Source organism: Balaenoptera musculus, chromosome 21 (genome assembly GCF_009873245.2).
Source record: "Balaenoptera musculus isolate JJ_BM4_2016_0621 chromosome 21, mBalMus1.pri.v3, whole genome shotgun sequence".
NCBI lineage: Eukaryota > Metazoa > Chordata > Mammalia > Artiodactyla > Balaenopteridae > Balaenoptera > Balaenoptera musculus.
The window spans coordinates 9,669,051-9,684,589 of record NC_045805.1 but is presented as its reverse complement, the minus strand read 5'-3'; the positions used below and the strand labels follow the sequence as shown (position 1 = coordinate 9,684,589).

General features: G+C 38.0%; 1 protein-coding gene across 1 annotated transcript in view; it reads right to left on the bottom strand.

Annotated features, from left to right (window-relative positions):
* The window catches only part of CSMD1 (CUB and Sushi multiple domains 1), a 1,821,542-nt gene that overhangs the window by 303,111 nt on the left and 1,502,892 nt on the right, over positions 1-15,539 (bottom strand). Inside the window, exons 19-20 of the mRNA XM_036838958.1 lie at positions 5,070-5,186; positions 3,395-3,610 (exon numbers count right to left, since the gene is read on the bottom strand). Of these exons, the coding sequence (XP_036694853.1) occupies positions 3,395-3,610; positions 5,070-5,186 (333 nt within the window). The remainder of the gene's footprint in view (positions 1-3,394; positions 3,611-5,069; positions 5,187-15,539) is intronic.

Genomic DNA, 15,539 nt, shown 5'->3' with positions numbered 1-15,539 from the left:
GATCTTCACTGTACAGTGAAGGAGACAAATATGGAAAAATAATGTTGGAAAATACACAATTTTGGTATATAAATAGTGTTATGGGAAGGTAGGAGGAAAAAAACTCTGCTTAAGGAAGAGGGAGAAGACTGTGAGCAACAGACAGTGCTTGATCTGGGTGGAGTTTTGCCTGGTGAGGAATGAAAAAGGGTTTTTTTTTTAACATTTATTTATTTGGTTGCGTGGGGTCTTAGTTGCGGCAGGCGGGCTCCTTAGTTGTGGCATGTGAACTCTTAGTTGCAGCACGCATGTGGGATCTAGTTCCCTGACCAGGGATCAAACTTGGGGCCCCTGCATTGGGAGCGTGGAGTCTTATCCACTATGCCACCAGGGAAGTCCCTGAAGAAGGGTTTTGAATGAAGAGGAAACCACATCTGTAAAGGCACTAAGCTGTCCAGATTCTCATCTTTTGAAGAGAATGACCAGGAAACTATGTGAATTCACAGAAAGTTGGCATTCAAAAAGTAGTATCATAGGAGGCATGGAGAAGGAAGGCTGGAATAAGTAAGTGTACACAGAGTGTACACAGAGAACAGTCAGTAGCGGACACTCAGGATAGAGCAGGGAGCGTGGGCAGCTCGACCTAAACATGCTTGAATAAGGAGCCCTTTCCCCCAGTATTTCCATTAGTATCTGCGGGGACACTGACTGGGAGCCATAACTGAGAAATGACCCTTTAATAAACCTTCTAGAAAAGAAAGAAATAAACTGGACTAAGAAGGAAAAAAATCCAGCTATAACAGCATACTGATTTTGTACAAATATCAGCAAAGTCTCCAGAAGGGTAAATGCTTCAATTGCATAATAAAGTGGTTACTTATTTGGGCACAAAGAATAAACTCCATTGTGTTAGTGTCACTGGCAATTGTTCGCAGCCCAGTTTCAAGGCAACATGCCTGCAGATGAAATGATTCCTTTAGCATATCTAAAGAATACATTTCCTTTAGAATCAGCTTTGCAATCAAAGGTGTGTTTTGTCTTTAAAAAGACTGTCTGAGCATGTGTGTGACACAGTCTTGATGAAAGCGATTCCTTGTGCAAGCTTTAAAGATTGTCTTCTACTGGTTGTGACCAAATGAATTGTTCCGCATGTTCACAAAGTGTTGCCAGTTTAGTCTTAATATTTAAAGATATTTTAAAACTGCCCCAAAGAGCTACAAAGACCCAGAAAAGTGTGTTTTGTTGTTTCTGTTGTTTGCTTGCTTGTTTTTTAGGGAGTTTACGAAAGGAGTCAGTTTCAGAGTTGCACTCTGACTTTTGTAATCAAAAGACTCCTTGTAGCTGTGTAGCTTGTAGCTGTGTGCTGGGAGTCATGGAATTAAGAAAGAGATGGTACAAAACAGAGAGAAAGGGCTTCCCTGGTGGTGCAGTGGTTAAGAATCCGCCTGCCAATGCAGGGGACACAGGTTTGAGCCCTGGCCCAGGAAGATCCCACATGCTGCGGAGCAACTAAGCCTGTGCGCCACAACTGTTGAGCCTGCGTGCCACAACTACTGAGCCTGTGCTCTACAGCCTGTGAGCCACAACTACTGAGCCCATGTGCCACAACTACTGAAGCCCATGCACCTAGAGCCTGTGCTCCGCAACAAGAGAAGCCACCGCAATGAGAAGCCTGTGCACTGCAAGGAAGAGTAGCCCCCGCTCGCTGCAACTAGAGAAAGCCCACATGCAGCAACGAAGACCCAATGCAGCCAAAAATTAAAAAATAAAAAATAAAAAATAAACAGATAGAAATTGCATAGACTCATGAGAAATATCTGTGGACCAAATCCACAGGCTTGCATCACTGCCATTTTCTTTCTTTGGAGTGTTCTGCTTAAATTCATTTTGGATCACGATGAAAATAAGAACAGAGTGGAGTGCCAGTCTCATAGTGGTACTAACTGAGATCCACCCGGGGAGAGTATATATAGAGAGAGGGATTTAGGTATTAGCGTTAGGAAGATTTAAGTCTTTGATATAAAAAGCGGCCAATTTCATGATTACCATTGATTACGGCCAATTTCCAAGAAATCAAGTAATCTAAGCCCATCTGGAAAGCTCCATTAATGCAGTGAGATATCAGGAAAAATCAACAAAGTCAGATTAAGATAAATGGCAATTGGTCATAATTACAGGGAGTATAAAATGATTCAGAGCATCTTAAAATCCCTAAGAAGTCTTTTTTTTTTAAAGAATATTTCGATTTTACAATGATACTTCAATAAAGCTAAAAAAAGACAGTATTTCATTTTATATATTGTTAACTATCATGCAATATTTAGTAAGTAATTATTGACAACTTAATTCCTATTTTGTGTAAGATACGGGAATGGAACTGTCTTGATGTGAATGAGGAACACAGAAACCCTTCTACCAAGAGTTTTAGCTTCAGAACAGGGGATAAATAAGTACTCAGATATTTTAACAATGAATCTGATTAGTGGCATCAAAAGTTATTGAGGAATTAACCGGAACATAAAAGTAGAAGATTCACTTGTGATTATGGGACTCAGTAACCACCTTATGAAAATTACATTAGCTCTGGGCAGTGAAGCATGAAGTGGGAAAATGCTTTCTTTTCCAAAACATCAGATACAAAAATGAAAATTAATATAATTGTTTACACCCATCAGTAATCTTAGGGTAGTGATTCCCTCTGTTGGCTGGGGGTGTATCTGAGACTCTGCAGGAGATCTGACAATGATGCTTACTGAACATTGCTTGTTTATGTGATTACATTTTTCTCCCACATGTTTGACCATTTAGCTGTCTATAATGTTTTTTCTCATCTGTAAAAATATCTTAATGCCATTCTTAGCATCATTCAAATTAAACAATTTAACCCATACAAATAATGCCTGAAACAACATAAATCCCTCACAAATATTATCTATGTTTTATAATTAAAAGTGAAAATGTTTCGTAATTTTGGAGTATCATTTTGCTGCCATGTATGATGGCATTAAAGTCAACAAGAAGCTCACCCTCGACTGTGTGTATTCATACTTTTTTTCACTCTAAAGGTGGTTCTCAGTACAAGTGTGGCGTCTCCTGGAAGGTAGGATTCAAAATAATCAGACCACAGCTAATTCTGAGTATGTTTCCCAATAAGGACAGCTTCCTCAGAGATTTTGATAGAACTGATGACAAGAGAGACTGAAGAGATAGTGATATTAGCAAATTTGGGGGGATGAGAATTTACAATCGATGTGAGGCATGGTGTCTTGTGGATGCCAGGCAGCTGCCCTTGCATCTCAACTCCTTCTCCACCCAACTAGAGCTTCTCACTGGTCGGCCGTTTACGTGTAAACACACACACACACACTTGCTCACACAAACAGTACAAGTATTGCCAGAGAAGACCCCAACATACCTGAAAATGTGATATTGAAGCCCTCGTAGGAAATGGAAAAGTCTGATATAAACCGAAGCTGGGCGGTGAAGTTTCCAAACAAACCTGCCTTAATGGTGTGCGGCAGCACCGACCCTGTGAGCCTGGCCACTGGCTCCGAGAAACTCCCGTCCTCTGTGATGAGTAAGTAGTCGTGGGAGCTCTCCAGGTGGAAGGTGTGGAAGATCATCTGAACCCCTGAGAGACATAGAGATGGAGGTAGTGAGAGAGAGATAGAAAGAGAGAGATGAGAGAGAGACAGAAGAGAGGGAGAGAGGGGGGCATTGGCAGAGTTAACAGTTGGGGAAAAGAATTTCTTCTGGGCTTAGAGACATAAAAGTCTTGAATCAAAAGATAATTTAAAATGCAACCTTAATTTTGAAGTTTGAAAGAAGAATACAGAGAATGGGTAGAAGAAGGAATAAACAGCAAAAACAAATGCTTCAGTATATATAAGTACAGATATAGATAAAGGTTAGACACAGGGACATAGAGACAGCTATATCGACAGGTCCAGATAGAAATGCATAATAAAACTCGGCAGGAGGGTCACAATGGACTGCGTGCAGCCCCTCAGGGAAAGCATTTGTCCCTGAGGAGCGAAGGACCAGATCACTTTCCCATTTATAGTAAACACGTGTTCTTTAGAAAATCTAGGCTTGGAGGTCTAATATTGAAACCTACACAAGTGAGCGAAGACCATTTTGAAATGATAGTTTTATGTGATCCTTTGTGCATGTGTTCTCACTGTAACTATACCCACAAAGTATTATTTCTGAATTCCTATACATAATGAATAAATTTAACCATGACTAGGTCCTTTTTAATACAAGTACTTATTTTCAGGATGACAATACCTTGGTTGCTCATTATTTGTTTATTCTTAATTTTCTTCAAGGCCAAGTTCTTCTTAACATGCATTCATGATGGCAGAGTATAAGATAGTGTATATAATAAAACATGTCAATTTAACATTAAGTTGAGCTCAAATTTAAGTGGAAAGACAAAATCTACATAATGTTTATGTGAGGAAAATTCCAAATTATCTTCTTGAAAATGACAAGTTTACTCATACAAAAAAGACTCAGAGTATAGTCCCAAATCCAATGTCTATAAACTGTATTTCTTACACAAAATTCAAATGTTTCTGGTTTTCACTCCACTTGTTTATAAAATGATAATGAAATCTAATCCATAAATCAACACTGGATTATGTGAAGATAAATTATTCATTATATGTAATAATACTGGGTACACTTAGAACACAAGCCAAGTATAAAAATGTATCCTATATTTATCATAGAAATGAGAAGCTTAGATAATTTCTTATTTCCCTTTATTTAAGCAGTAGTCATATTTTATTTAATGCATGCCTCTTTTCCTTATCATTACACCTAATTTTCAAGCTTATGTTCACAAGCATAAATTCAAGTTATCCGATCGAGAATAAAACAAGAAATCTACTTTTGCTTGAAAGCACCAATAATTTAAAGACCATTTTTCTTCTAAAATCTTATTAAAAATCAAAATTAGCAATCAAAATATACATGAGGAAATTAGTTATCTTACTTGTTCACACATGAATATTTTTTCTTTGTTCCCATATTTGTATCTAGTTAATTATTTTGTATATTTGAAATCTATGTAATATCCTTACCCTTTCCATGAGACACCTCAATGGTCCATGTACAGTTTAGAGAGTTTGGGTAAAAATCTGGAAACCCAGGAGAAAGAACTGTTCCACTCTTTCCATGGATGTATCCTCCACAGAGGGCTTAAAATAATAAGGAAATATCATTGTAGTATTAAAGTCTCACAATGATTGCTACACAAAATACTTTCAAAGTGACATTTAATTTGCACAAAGACTAAAAGAATATTTAAGATCACCTCCATGTAAAATAAAATGAAACAACAACTTTATTTTACTTGAAATATGCCAGTTGATATACAGTGTCCTGAACAGTACAAAACCTGGAAAAATCAGACAGAGTAAGGTAAAACAGCTGAAGAAGAACCCTCCTGTGGCGGTTAATTTTATGTGTCAACTTGACTGGGCCACAGGACGCCCAGACGTTTGATCTGACATTATTCTGGGTGTGTCTGTGAGGATGCTCCTGGATGAGATGAACACTGGAACAGGTGGACTGAGTAGAGCGGGTTGCCCTCCCCAGTGGGGGTGGGCTTCGTCCAATAGGCTGAAGGCCTGAAGAGGTCAAAAAGGCTGAACATCTCAAAACTAAGATGGAACACATCTTGCCTGATGGCTTTCAAACTGGGACCTCATCTTCATTCCTATCTTCAGACTAGAATTGAAGCATCAGCTCATTCTGAGTCTTGAGGCTGCTGGACTTCAAACTGGAATTTACACCATTGGCCTCCCTGGGCCCCAACTGGCTGACTACAGATCTTGGGACTTGAAAGCCTCTATAATCATGTGAGCCAATTCCTTATAATAAATCTATCTATATATCTATATCTGCATCTCTATCTATACCTTATTGATTCCATTTCTCTAGAGCTGCTGGTCTTCTCAGTAGCACTTCATTAAGTTTAAATCCTTTACATCAATATATGCCTTTTTCAATATGCCTCAGAGACTCATTTTTGAAGGAAGAAAAAGAAAGTTATACATAATCACTCGAAGGGGAAAGTCACGACATTTAGGGAATCAGTGCAATATGGAGGTTTAAGTGCTCAGACCCTGATGTCGGAAAGCAGTGTGTTCAGATGCTGATGCGTCTCTGGCAAGTGGCTTGGCCTCCCTCCTTTACAGGAGTCTTATCTTGAAAGTGAAAATAGTGATAAAAGCCATGTCTTAGGGTAGGTGTTTATAATGATTGCCTTTGTAGAACACAATTTACAGGGCCCCATATGTATCAAATACCCAAGGCATGAGCTAATGATAATTATTATTAGAGCTTTAATATATCAATAATTTAAAATTTGAATAAATTCTATATGCCTTAATTTTGCAAACATTTGAATAGTGGATGTTTGTCTTTTCTTTCACATCTTAAGGCCTATCAAGCTTTCCAGAATGTTAGAGCTGAACTGAAAAGGAATCAAAGCTGATGGAATCAGCACAGGGGGAGGCTGGGGGCAGGAAAGGTGACTCAGGTTCAGCTGTGATTCAGTCTCCAGGTCCTCTGGGCCCCTAACCCTTGCATCGTTCAAGGGTCTGCTGCAATATGAACATCCTGAACCGTGTGTCATAAAAGCTAGGTCCACGAATAATACTTGCAAAAGAATTAGCTAATTTGTAGAAGATGTGATATTTCTCATCATCCTCAGTCAGTGTGTAATTTCAAGGAAACAGATAATATCTTAGAATATGCAAACCAAATGGGAAGAGCTAGGTAAAAATTAGCAAAATAGAAACTTTTAAAATGAGTTCTAGAATAATTTAACATTTTAAAGTGTTCACATCTTAAAATTACATTGATTCATCTTATGAAAATGGTAACATTAACACAGCATTTAAAATTAATTTATTCAACAAACAGTTACTGAGCACCCACTATTTATGAGCAAAATAGACAAAAGTCTCTGCCCTGGCAGAGTATACGTTCCAGCTGAAGAAGAGAGAATATAAAATGAAGAGCTGACTCTATACCATGCTGGAAGATGATGCATGCCAGAGAAGAAACCTAAGAAGGAAAGAAGAACGGGATATTCTAAGATGGGTGTGGAGTTGGGGGCAGCATAAATGGGGTGCGGGGGGAAGCCTTATTGAGGAAGTGGCCTGTGAAGAAGGACTTCAGACAGAAGAAGGAAGTACTTGATAATCTGGGGAAAAACTTGGGGGGAGAGGGAACAGCAAAGACAAAGGCCCAGAGCTAGAGTGGGTCGCTGGGTTGGGGGGAGGGCGACGGGTCTGGGAGGGTAAGGATGGAGGGCTCAGGGGAGTCAGGTTTAAAGGGGCAGATCCCGTCCAGGCCTTGGCATGTGTCAGTGAGATGAAGGACCACCCGAGGCTCCTGCACAGAGGATGACTCGGGCCAACTCGGACTTCAGCCTGAGCACTAGGCTGCTGTGTGAGGATGTGGTTGGGCGGCAGAGAGTGAAAACAGACAAGATTCTGGACCAGAACGTCAGCAGCAGAGGTGGTGGGAAGTGGTCAGAACCTGGCCATATTTGGAAGGTAGAGCCAATAGGATTTTCTTGTCAGTGAGATGTGGGTGCCATGAAGAAAAAGGAAGATTTGGGGATGATTGTGAGGTTTTAAGGCTGAGTGTGAAAAACTGAAGATGCAGAAAGTCTTTGGGAGAGTCAGGTTCTGAAAGTCAATCAGTTCAGTTTTCGATACACAAGCTCGATGCCTACTAGACACCCACGTAGAATGGCTGGTGTTGCAATTGGATATAAGTCTCGATCCCATGAGAGATCTGACCGAGGGGTAGAAAGATGAGATCACCAACACTGTGAATGCAGGTGTAGATACAAAGACTAAAACCTGGGATATTCTTATGAATAAGACAGACAAGTCCCTGTTTTTCAAAAGTTTACTTTCTAGTGGGCAAGGCAAATAATTTATAAAAATATAGCGAAGGATGACTTATTCTAAGAACAAGAATCTTGTTCTCTAAACTCAAAGGCAGTCTAGGTGATGAGAGTACGGTGAGGCTGGTGAAGCAGCAAAGTGATGGACACACGGCCCCGCAGTTGTCCACTCCCAGGATGATGAACACTGAGTAAGCCATGAAAGGATGGAGGGAAGGCAGACGGTCAGAGTCAGCCCAGTGTTAACAGTTTGCTCCGTGACAGGGCAGTGGCTGCCAATTTACTGTAAGGTCCTGGGTTCCTAGTGGTCTGTTAAGTAAAGCCCTCGCACTATGGATTCTGTAGTTATCAACTTCTGTCATTCCCATCCTCCCCCGTCACCTTCTCGGATCCTGCACAAAGTCTTCCAATGAATTCAAGTTTGCAAACAGGTCAGTCATTGTTTCCAAGAACCAACAACGTGGCTTTAATAGTTGATTTGTAAACGTCTGCGCTGCCTGCACTGGAGGAAGGCAAGAGCTGAGGCGCGCAGGCTGTACCATAGGCGCTAGGCTCCTCCACGCGGAGGCGACGGTGCAGGCGGAGGAGCCAAGCGTGGCGGGTTCTCCTCTCCCTGGAAAACACTAGCTGCCCCCGCGGCACCTGCTCTAACCTGACACCTGGCGGCTTTCAGACTCAGGCTTCCGGCCCTGACTTCTTCTCAAACGCAGTGGAATTACCGACAGCTTGCTAAGTATCTCAGAACGAAACCCTTGGGTCCCTTCCCTCCCCCCACCACCCGTATCTCCACGATGACGCCTCCATCCACTCCTCACTTGTGGAACGCCCTGTAACTGGCGTGTTTCGGGTCATTTTTGTCTGATTTCCTGCTCCCTTACTCTTGTCTCTTCCTTGAAGAGATTAACACGAGAAAGCATACGATCCGGTACACTGTCGGATTTGTTTCTTTTCTCTTTCGCCATTACTTCCTTAAACTACTATAAAGTTCTATTTAAAGCAAAAACTTAATGGGGTTACTTTCCATTTCAAATTATTCATGGACTCCCCACGCCCTACAGAAGTCATTGATTTTATTCATTCATTCATTTATACTGGAATCCTTTCCTCAAAAGAACTCTTACAGGGAACCCTACAATAAAAGACAGGGATAATCAGAGCTGTTCAGTTGAAGCAGCCCTGCCACTGTCCTCGGTTCCACCTCAAAGAAAGCCCTGGGGCCCCCCCGTGGGAACACAGCACAGGGCAGTCTCAAATCTCTCACCCACAGAATCGGGGCCGTGCTCACAGGACTAGCATGAAAGGCCTCTGAACTACCTTTGATCAGCATCTATTCTCAGCAAATAAATTTCTATCCTCCAAATCCTCCAGACCGTCTTTATGCCTTTATGCCTGATTCTTACTATTTCTTCACTTTCAATCTCTTCTTTCTTCTCAACCTTATTATTAAAGATGCATCAGGAAAGCTGCCTTCCAAGCCTTTCAAGATTCCAAATTTTTTATCTCTTTATTCTCAATCATTTTTCCTGAGTCTAATAAAGCACTTACTTCATTGGATGATTTAAAAAATAAGTCTTTCTTCTGTCTATTCTAATAGATTATGAACTTGTCAACTGTGTGCCTACAAATACAGTAGTTTTCCAATAAATACTTGTGGAAAGGGTAAAGAGTTTAAAAAAATATTTATTTAATGAAGAAATTTTTCCAAAGTTTTCCTTGCATTTGTCTTTCACCAAATAAAAGGAGGTCAATTTATTGCAATGTTCACTTTGCTTCTTCAAATCCTGAGTATCTAAAGCATAAATAGAAAAAAATGCAGCAATGCTATGATGTGAGAGATATTGATAGAGTTTACCTTTTTCCAGGGTGATATGAAATATTATAATTCTGATTTCTTCTTTCCTTTCTGAGAGCTATGAATTTTTCAAGGTTTAAATATCCTATTGATGTATCATTTGTCACAATAAAAACCCATGGGGTTTAAGAGATTGCTTATGATTTGCAAAGGCAACAAAAACAGTTCTTAAGGTTAAATGAAAACAGTCAACCATGACTGACTAAAACTCTTGTATCAAACTCTAAAATCTCCCAAAGTTTGCAGATTTATTAATAGCTTTTTATCAAACATTTATTATTAGCTGAGATAGGTTCCAATGAAGCATAAGCAAAGCAAACAGTTTATGTTACCAATCTCATTAGAGAGGTTAAACTCCAAATTTACATAAATTTAAACTGGGAGAGAATAATAGATAAAATGCACAAGATAAAATGCATTTTCTATGGAAAACAAATATATAGCATCTCAGATATCTGCAAAGCACACAAGGCCCTTTTCGGTCTGTTGCCACACCATTTCTCCTAGATAATTTCCTTCTGATCATTCTATTCATTTTCCATTCACTCTCCTTCACTAACCCTGCAGGAATTTGCAGAATGTTCTATGTCAATCAACTCAGGTGAGTTTGCTCATTTCCTCTGCCTAGAATGCCTCTTCGCATGTTCGCTACTTTGGGAACTTCTACTCATCACTGGAATCCCAGCCCAAGGGTTGTATTTTAGATGAGTTCTTCAATTCCTATTCTCTAGGAGCTTGAATTTAAACTGAGAAGACTGTATTAAATGATTAAATGTGCATGTGTATATATGTATATACTATGGTCTGAATGCTTGTATCCCCAAAACTCACATTGAAATCCTAAGGCCTGATGTGATGGTATCAGGGATGGGGCCTCTGATGTGATCAGGTCATGAGGGCTGACCTCTCATTAATGGGATCAGCACCCTGATAAAAGAGGCCCCACAGAGCTTCCCTGCCCCTTCCACCGTGAGATGACTCAGTGAGAAGATGGCTGTCTGCAACCCAAGAAGGGCCCTCCCAAAAGTCAATCATGAGGGCACCCTGATCTTGGAGTACCACCATCCAGAACAGTGAGAGATAAATTCTGTTGTTTATAAGCCCCTCAGTCTGTAGCATGTGGTTATAGCAGTCCAAAGGAACTAAGAATATATATGATTAGATTATATTATACATTTTAAAGTTAAACTTTATGGAACTGCGAATAAGGAGAAACGGATGTCAGGAAAGTTAGTAGTGCTGGTGATCTGGAACAATTCTAGAAGAATTCTGGTGAAGGCTGAGGGCAACCTGGTCTTGGAGGATGAGGATGACTCAGGTAATGAAACGCCCAGGTTGCTGGCTAGACAGAAGTAGAAAATAATCTTGGATAGATATTAAAATATTTAAACAAAGTAAGTTGCCAGTGTTAAATCAAAAATACACAGAGAGTATTTTAACATGTATATGTTGTTCTCTTTTGAGAAGAATCCATTCCAAGTCAAAATAAAAAATCTCGGATGGCTCAGGATAAGACTCTCACTTTTACCTGTCAGTTTTCTTCACCAAATCAAGAATCTAGCTAATGTGATGACTGGTGTGTCTTCTATGATGAACTAGGCGCCATCTCCCACCTCTGTAGAGTGGTGGAGTCATGATCAGAGGACTTTACATTTTCAATCTCTCCAGCTCAGGCTGAAAAGTTTGCAATGAAAATAACTGGAGAAGCCTCATTTTAGTAGATGCTCAACTGGCCTACCTCAAATTCAAGTTGTAAAAACGAGAGCAGCTGATATGTGCTCTGTTCCTAAATTCCATTTTTAGCTCTAGTCAAAAAAGAACAATTAAAACTGCACAATAACATCCAATGAAGCCATGCGTTTGTATATAATGTAAGTATTTCAATAGAATTATTCATATGATTAACATCACAAATTTTGGATTAAGTGATATATTGATGTTCAGTTATGTGTGAATAACACAAGTATTTTAAGGGTTAGGCCCTTACCATACTTAGTGTTCTTAGTACAACTGTTGTTAATAAAGAAGTCTAAATAAGGGGTAAATATTTTGGTATAGTACTGATATTTATGACATTCTCAAGTTTTACAAATTTTTCATTAGTCCAGTAGCTAGTAGCCTTCTGACACTCTCTAGTACTCATAAGCATGAATTGTATTTACTTTTTTATTATTAGAGTTCTAATACAAAAATAAAACAGGTAATAAGAATTCAAATAACACCATAAAATGGACAGCTAAAAAAGTCTCTTCATTCTCCCCGATAGCCTACTAATCTCCTAAAAGGAAAGCATTATAGTTATAACTTTAGAATGTCTATTTCCAGTCACTTTCTATGCATATACTGTGAGTGTGTCTGTAATTACCTATGTGTACATGCTCATATACACGACATGCATTGTTCTGTGACTTGCTTTTTCTTTCCTTCAAAGAGTGTATTATTTAAGTTTCCTAGTAATAGTGTATAATGAACATGCAGATTCCTAATCCCACAATGATATATTAATAGAGTAATATGACCTTTCTACTTTTTTTGCAGATCCAACAAGGGAGGAAAACTATTGTGTTTTATTTGCATTTTCCTGATTCCTAGTCAGAATGGGCATATTTTAAACCGTTTTTTGACCTTTTGTGTACTTCTGTGAATCGCCTATGTGTGTGTTTCCCCCATAGACCTATTGCTTTGTTTGTGTTGTTGTTCTTCTCTCATTCATTTACAGGACACAGTTATTTAGAATCCTATTACCTGAACAGTGCAATTATTTTCTGTAATCTGACCCTTTTCTTTTACCTTTTAAAAATTTTAATGGAACTTTTAATTTGTATATAGTGAAATGTAAATGTTTTTCGTTTATTATTTCTATATTTCTTTAGAAGGTTTTCCAAGAATTAAAAAGTAAAACTTCTCAAGGGACAAACAAAAGGACAAAACCAATGACTCATGCTGATATAGTCACTTGTGTGACAAAATAGTGCATCAGAGAAGAGACAGTATGATCTTTCCAATAAATAACATTGTCTCAACTGGAAAGCCCTACTGGGGGAAAAAAAATGCATCTAGACACTACATATTAACTTACAAAAAAATTAGATGGATTTAAAGTATATATTTGAAATTTTTAAAAAATTAGTGTTTGCTTTCAGGGGTGATGAAAACGTTCTTAATCACAGTGATGGTTTCATGGATGTATATATATCTCAGAACGTATTAAATTTTTCACATTAAACAGGCAGTTTATAGCATTTTAATTATATCTCAATAAAGCTTTAAAATTTTTAAAGTTTTCTGAAAGGAAAACAATAGAATATCTCATGACTCTGGCGGGTGCAAGGCTTCTTAAACACTATCTGTAAAGCACCAACCACCAATGAATTCACTGAACAATTAGACTACTTTAAAATGAAAACATTCTATTCATCAAAAAGAGACCAAGATCCATCCACGTCTCTACCAATGACCCAGTTTCATTCCTTTTTATGGCTAATATTCCATTGTATATATGTACCATATCTTCTTTATCCATTCATCTGTCGATGGACATTTAGGTTGCTTCCATGACCTGGCTATTGTAAATAGTGCTGCAATGAACATTCGGGCGCATGTGTCTTTTTGAATTATGGTTTTCTCAGGGTATATGCCCAGTAGTGGGATTGCTGGGTCATAACTTAGAGACTGTCATACAGAGGGAAGTAAGTCAGAGAGAGAAAAACAAATATTGTATATTAATGCATATATGTGTAATCTAGAAAAACAGTACAGATGAACCTGTTTGCAAGGCAGAAATAGAGACACAGACATAGAGAACAAATGTATGGACACCAAGGGGGGAAAGGGGAGGTGGGATAAATTGGGAGATAGGGATTGACATATATACACTAATACGTATAAAATAGATAACTAATGAGAACCTGCTATATAGCACAGGGAACTCTACTTAATGCTCTGTGGTGACCTAAATGGGAAGGAAATCCAAAAAAGAGGGGATATATGTATACATATAACTGATTCACTTTGCTGTACAGCAGAAACTAACACAACATTGTAAAGCAACTACACCCCAATAAAAAGATTTTAAAAATTTTAAAAAAGAGATCAAGAAGAGGAGGAAGACAGAGACAGAGTGAGAGAAAACATTCACAGTGCATCGATCCAACAAAGGAGTGGTCTCCAAATATATAAGCAATGCTTACAATTCAATAAGGAAAAGGTATGTGACCCAGTATAAATAGGAGGAAAAAACAAGTGTTTCACGGAGGAGGATATACCCTTGGCCAAAAAAGCATGAAAAGGTGCTCAAAATAACTCAAATTTCATAGAGTATCATGGAATAAAACATGGTGGTATATTTATACAATAAAACATAGATGACGAGAATGAAGGAAGTGCAGCTAAATGTCATGACTTGGATGATGTCACGAGTGTATGACTGAGTGGAAGAAGTGGGACACAGCAAAGTACACATCCTGTACGATTTCCTTTACATAGAATCTTTAGAGGATAAAGGGAGCAGTAGCCTTTGTAGGGCAGTGACTGGGAGGGGACATGGCGGGGACTCCTGTGGTGCTGGTCACGTTCATCTACTGATCTGTGTGGTCTTGATCTTATACAGATGTGTCTGTTGTGGGAAAACTCACTGAGCTTATATTTGTGTAAATAAATAAATATTCAATAAAAGGTTGTCTTAATAATATTTTACTGTCACATAATGATTTTAAGTTTTGAATCTTTGTTTCTATCTTTAATGTGTAACTTTGATTTACTTTTTTAACATTTTAAACCCCACTCAGATATCCCATTTGACCAACATTATTTATTAAATATGTCATCCCCTCTCGTTGATTTGGAATAATTTTCATAAATTAAGTTCCTATATGGGCACAGATACGTTACTAGGATCCCTATGCTGTATCGTTAATCTGTTTGTATACTTCTGCGCTGATTTCATATTGTTTTAATCAATCATTAATTTTCAGTATTCTTTGATACTAGATGGTATAGCCCTTCCTTATCTTTCTTAAAAATATGTATTTCTTAGCTGCTTGCAGCCTTTACCCTTCTAGATTAATTTTTAAATGTCTACAGATTTCTATGAAAAACCCAAATTAATTTTAAATATATTTGATTGAACTTTAAACTCTATTTGTAGAAAATCTGTACATTTAAATTTCATTCTTCCCATGTAGAAACATAATATGTATTTCCATTTCTAGGTTATTCTTTTGTATTAGATTATAAATTTCTAATTTTTAAAAAATATAAGCCTTCATATTTCTTGTTAGATATATTCCTGGCAGTTTTTAGGGTTTTATTTTCTATATATATATATTATTATACTTCTAATATGTTATATTCTTTGTGGAAATCTACTGATTTATGTTTATCCTGAATGCAGTCACATACTGAACCCTTATTATTGCTAATGGTTATATTCTCTTTCTAACATTTATCATTCATATAATTTTCTTAAATTATTGCCTTAGTTAAGATCTTCTGGACAATGTCAAATAACATTTCTGATACTGAGGAAGTTGTTCTGTTCTTGAATTTCATGGGACTTTTTGTAATAGTTTAAAGTATGATATTTTCTATAGGTAGATTCATTTATATTATGGTTCTCTATATATTTATTAAGGTGATATATTATTTTAGAGTTTATTTAAGGTCTAATATAAAAAAGAATGCAAAAAAGGAGACACATCTTCCTAGAATAATTTACTCATAACTACTGTCTGCACATCTTCATCCCTTTTCACCTGCTCTGGAGGAAGCAGT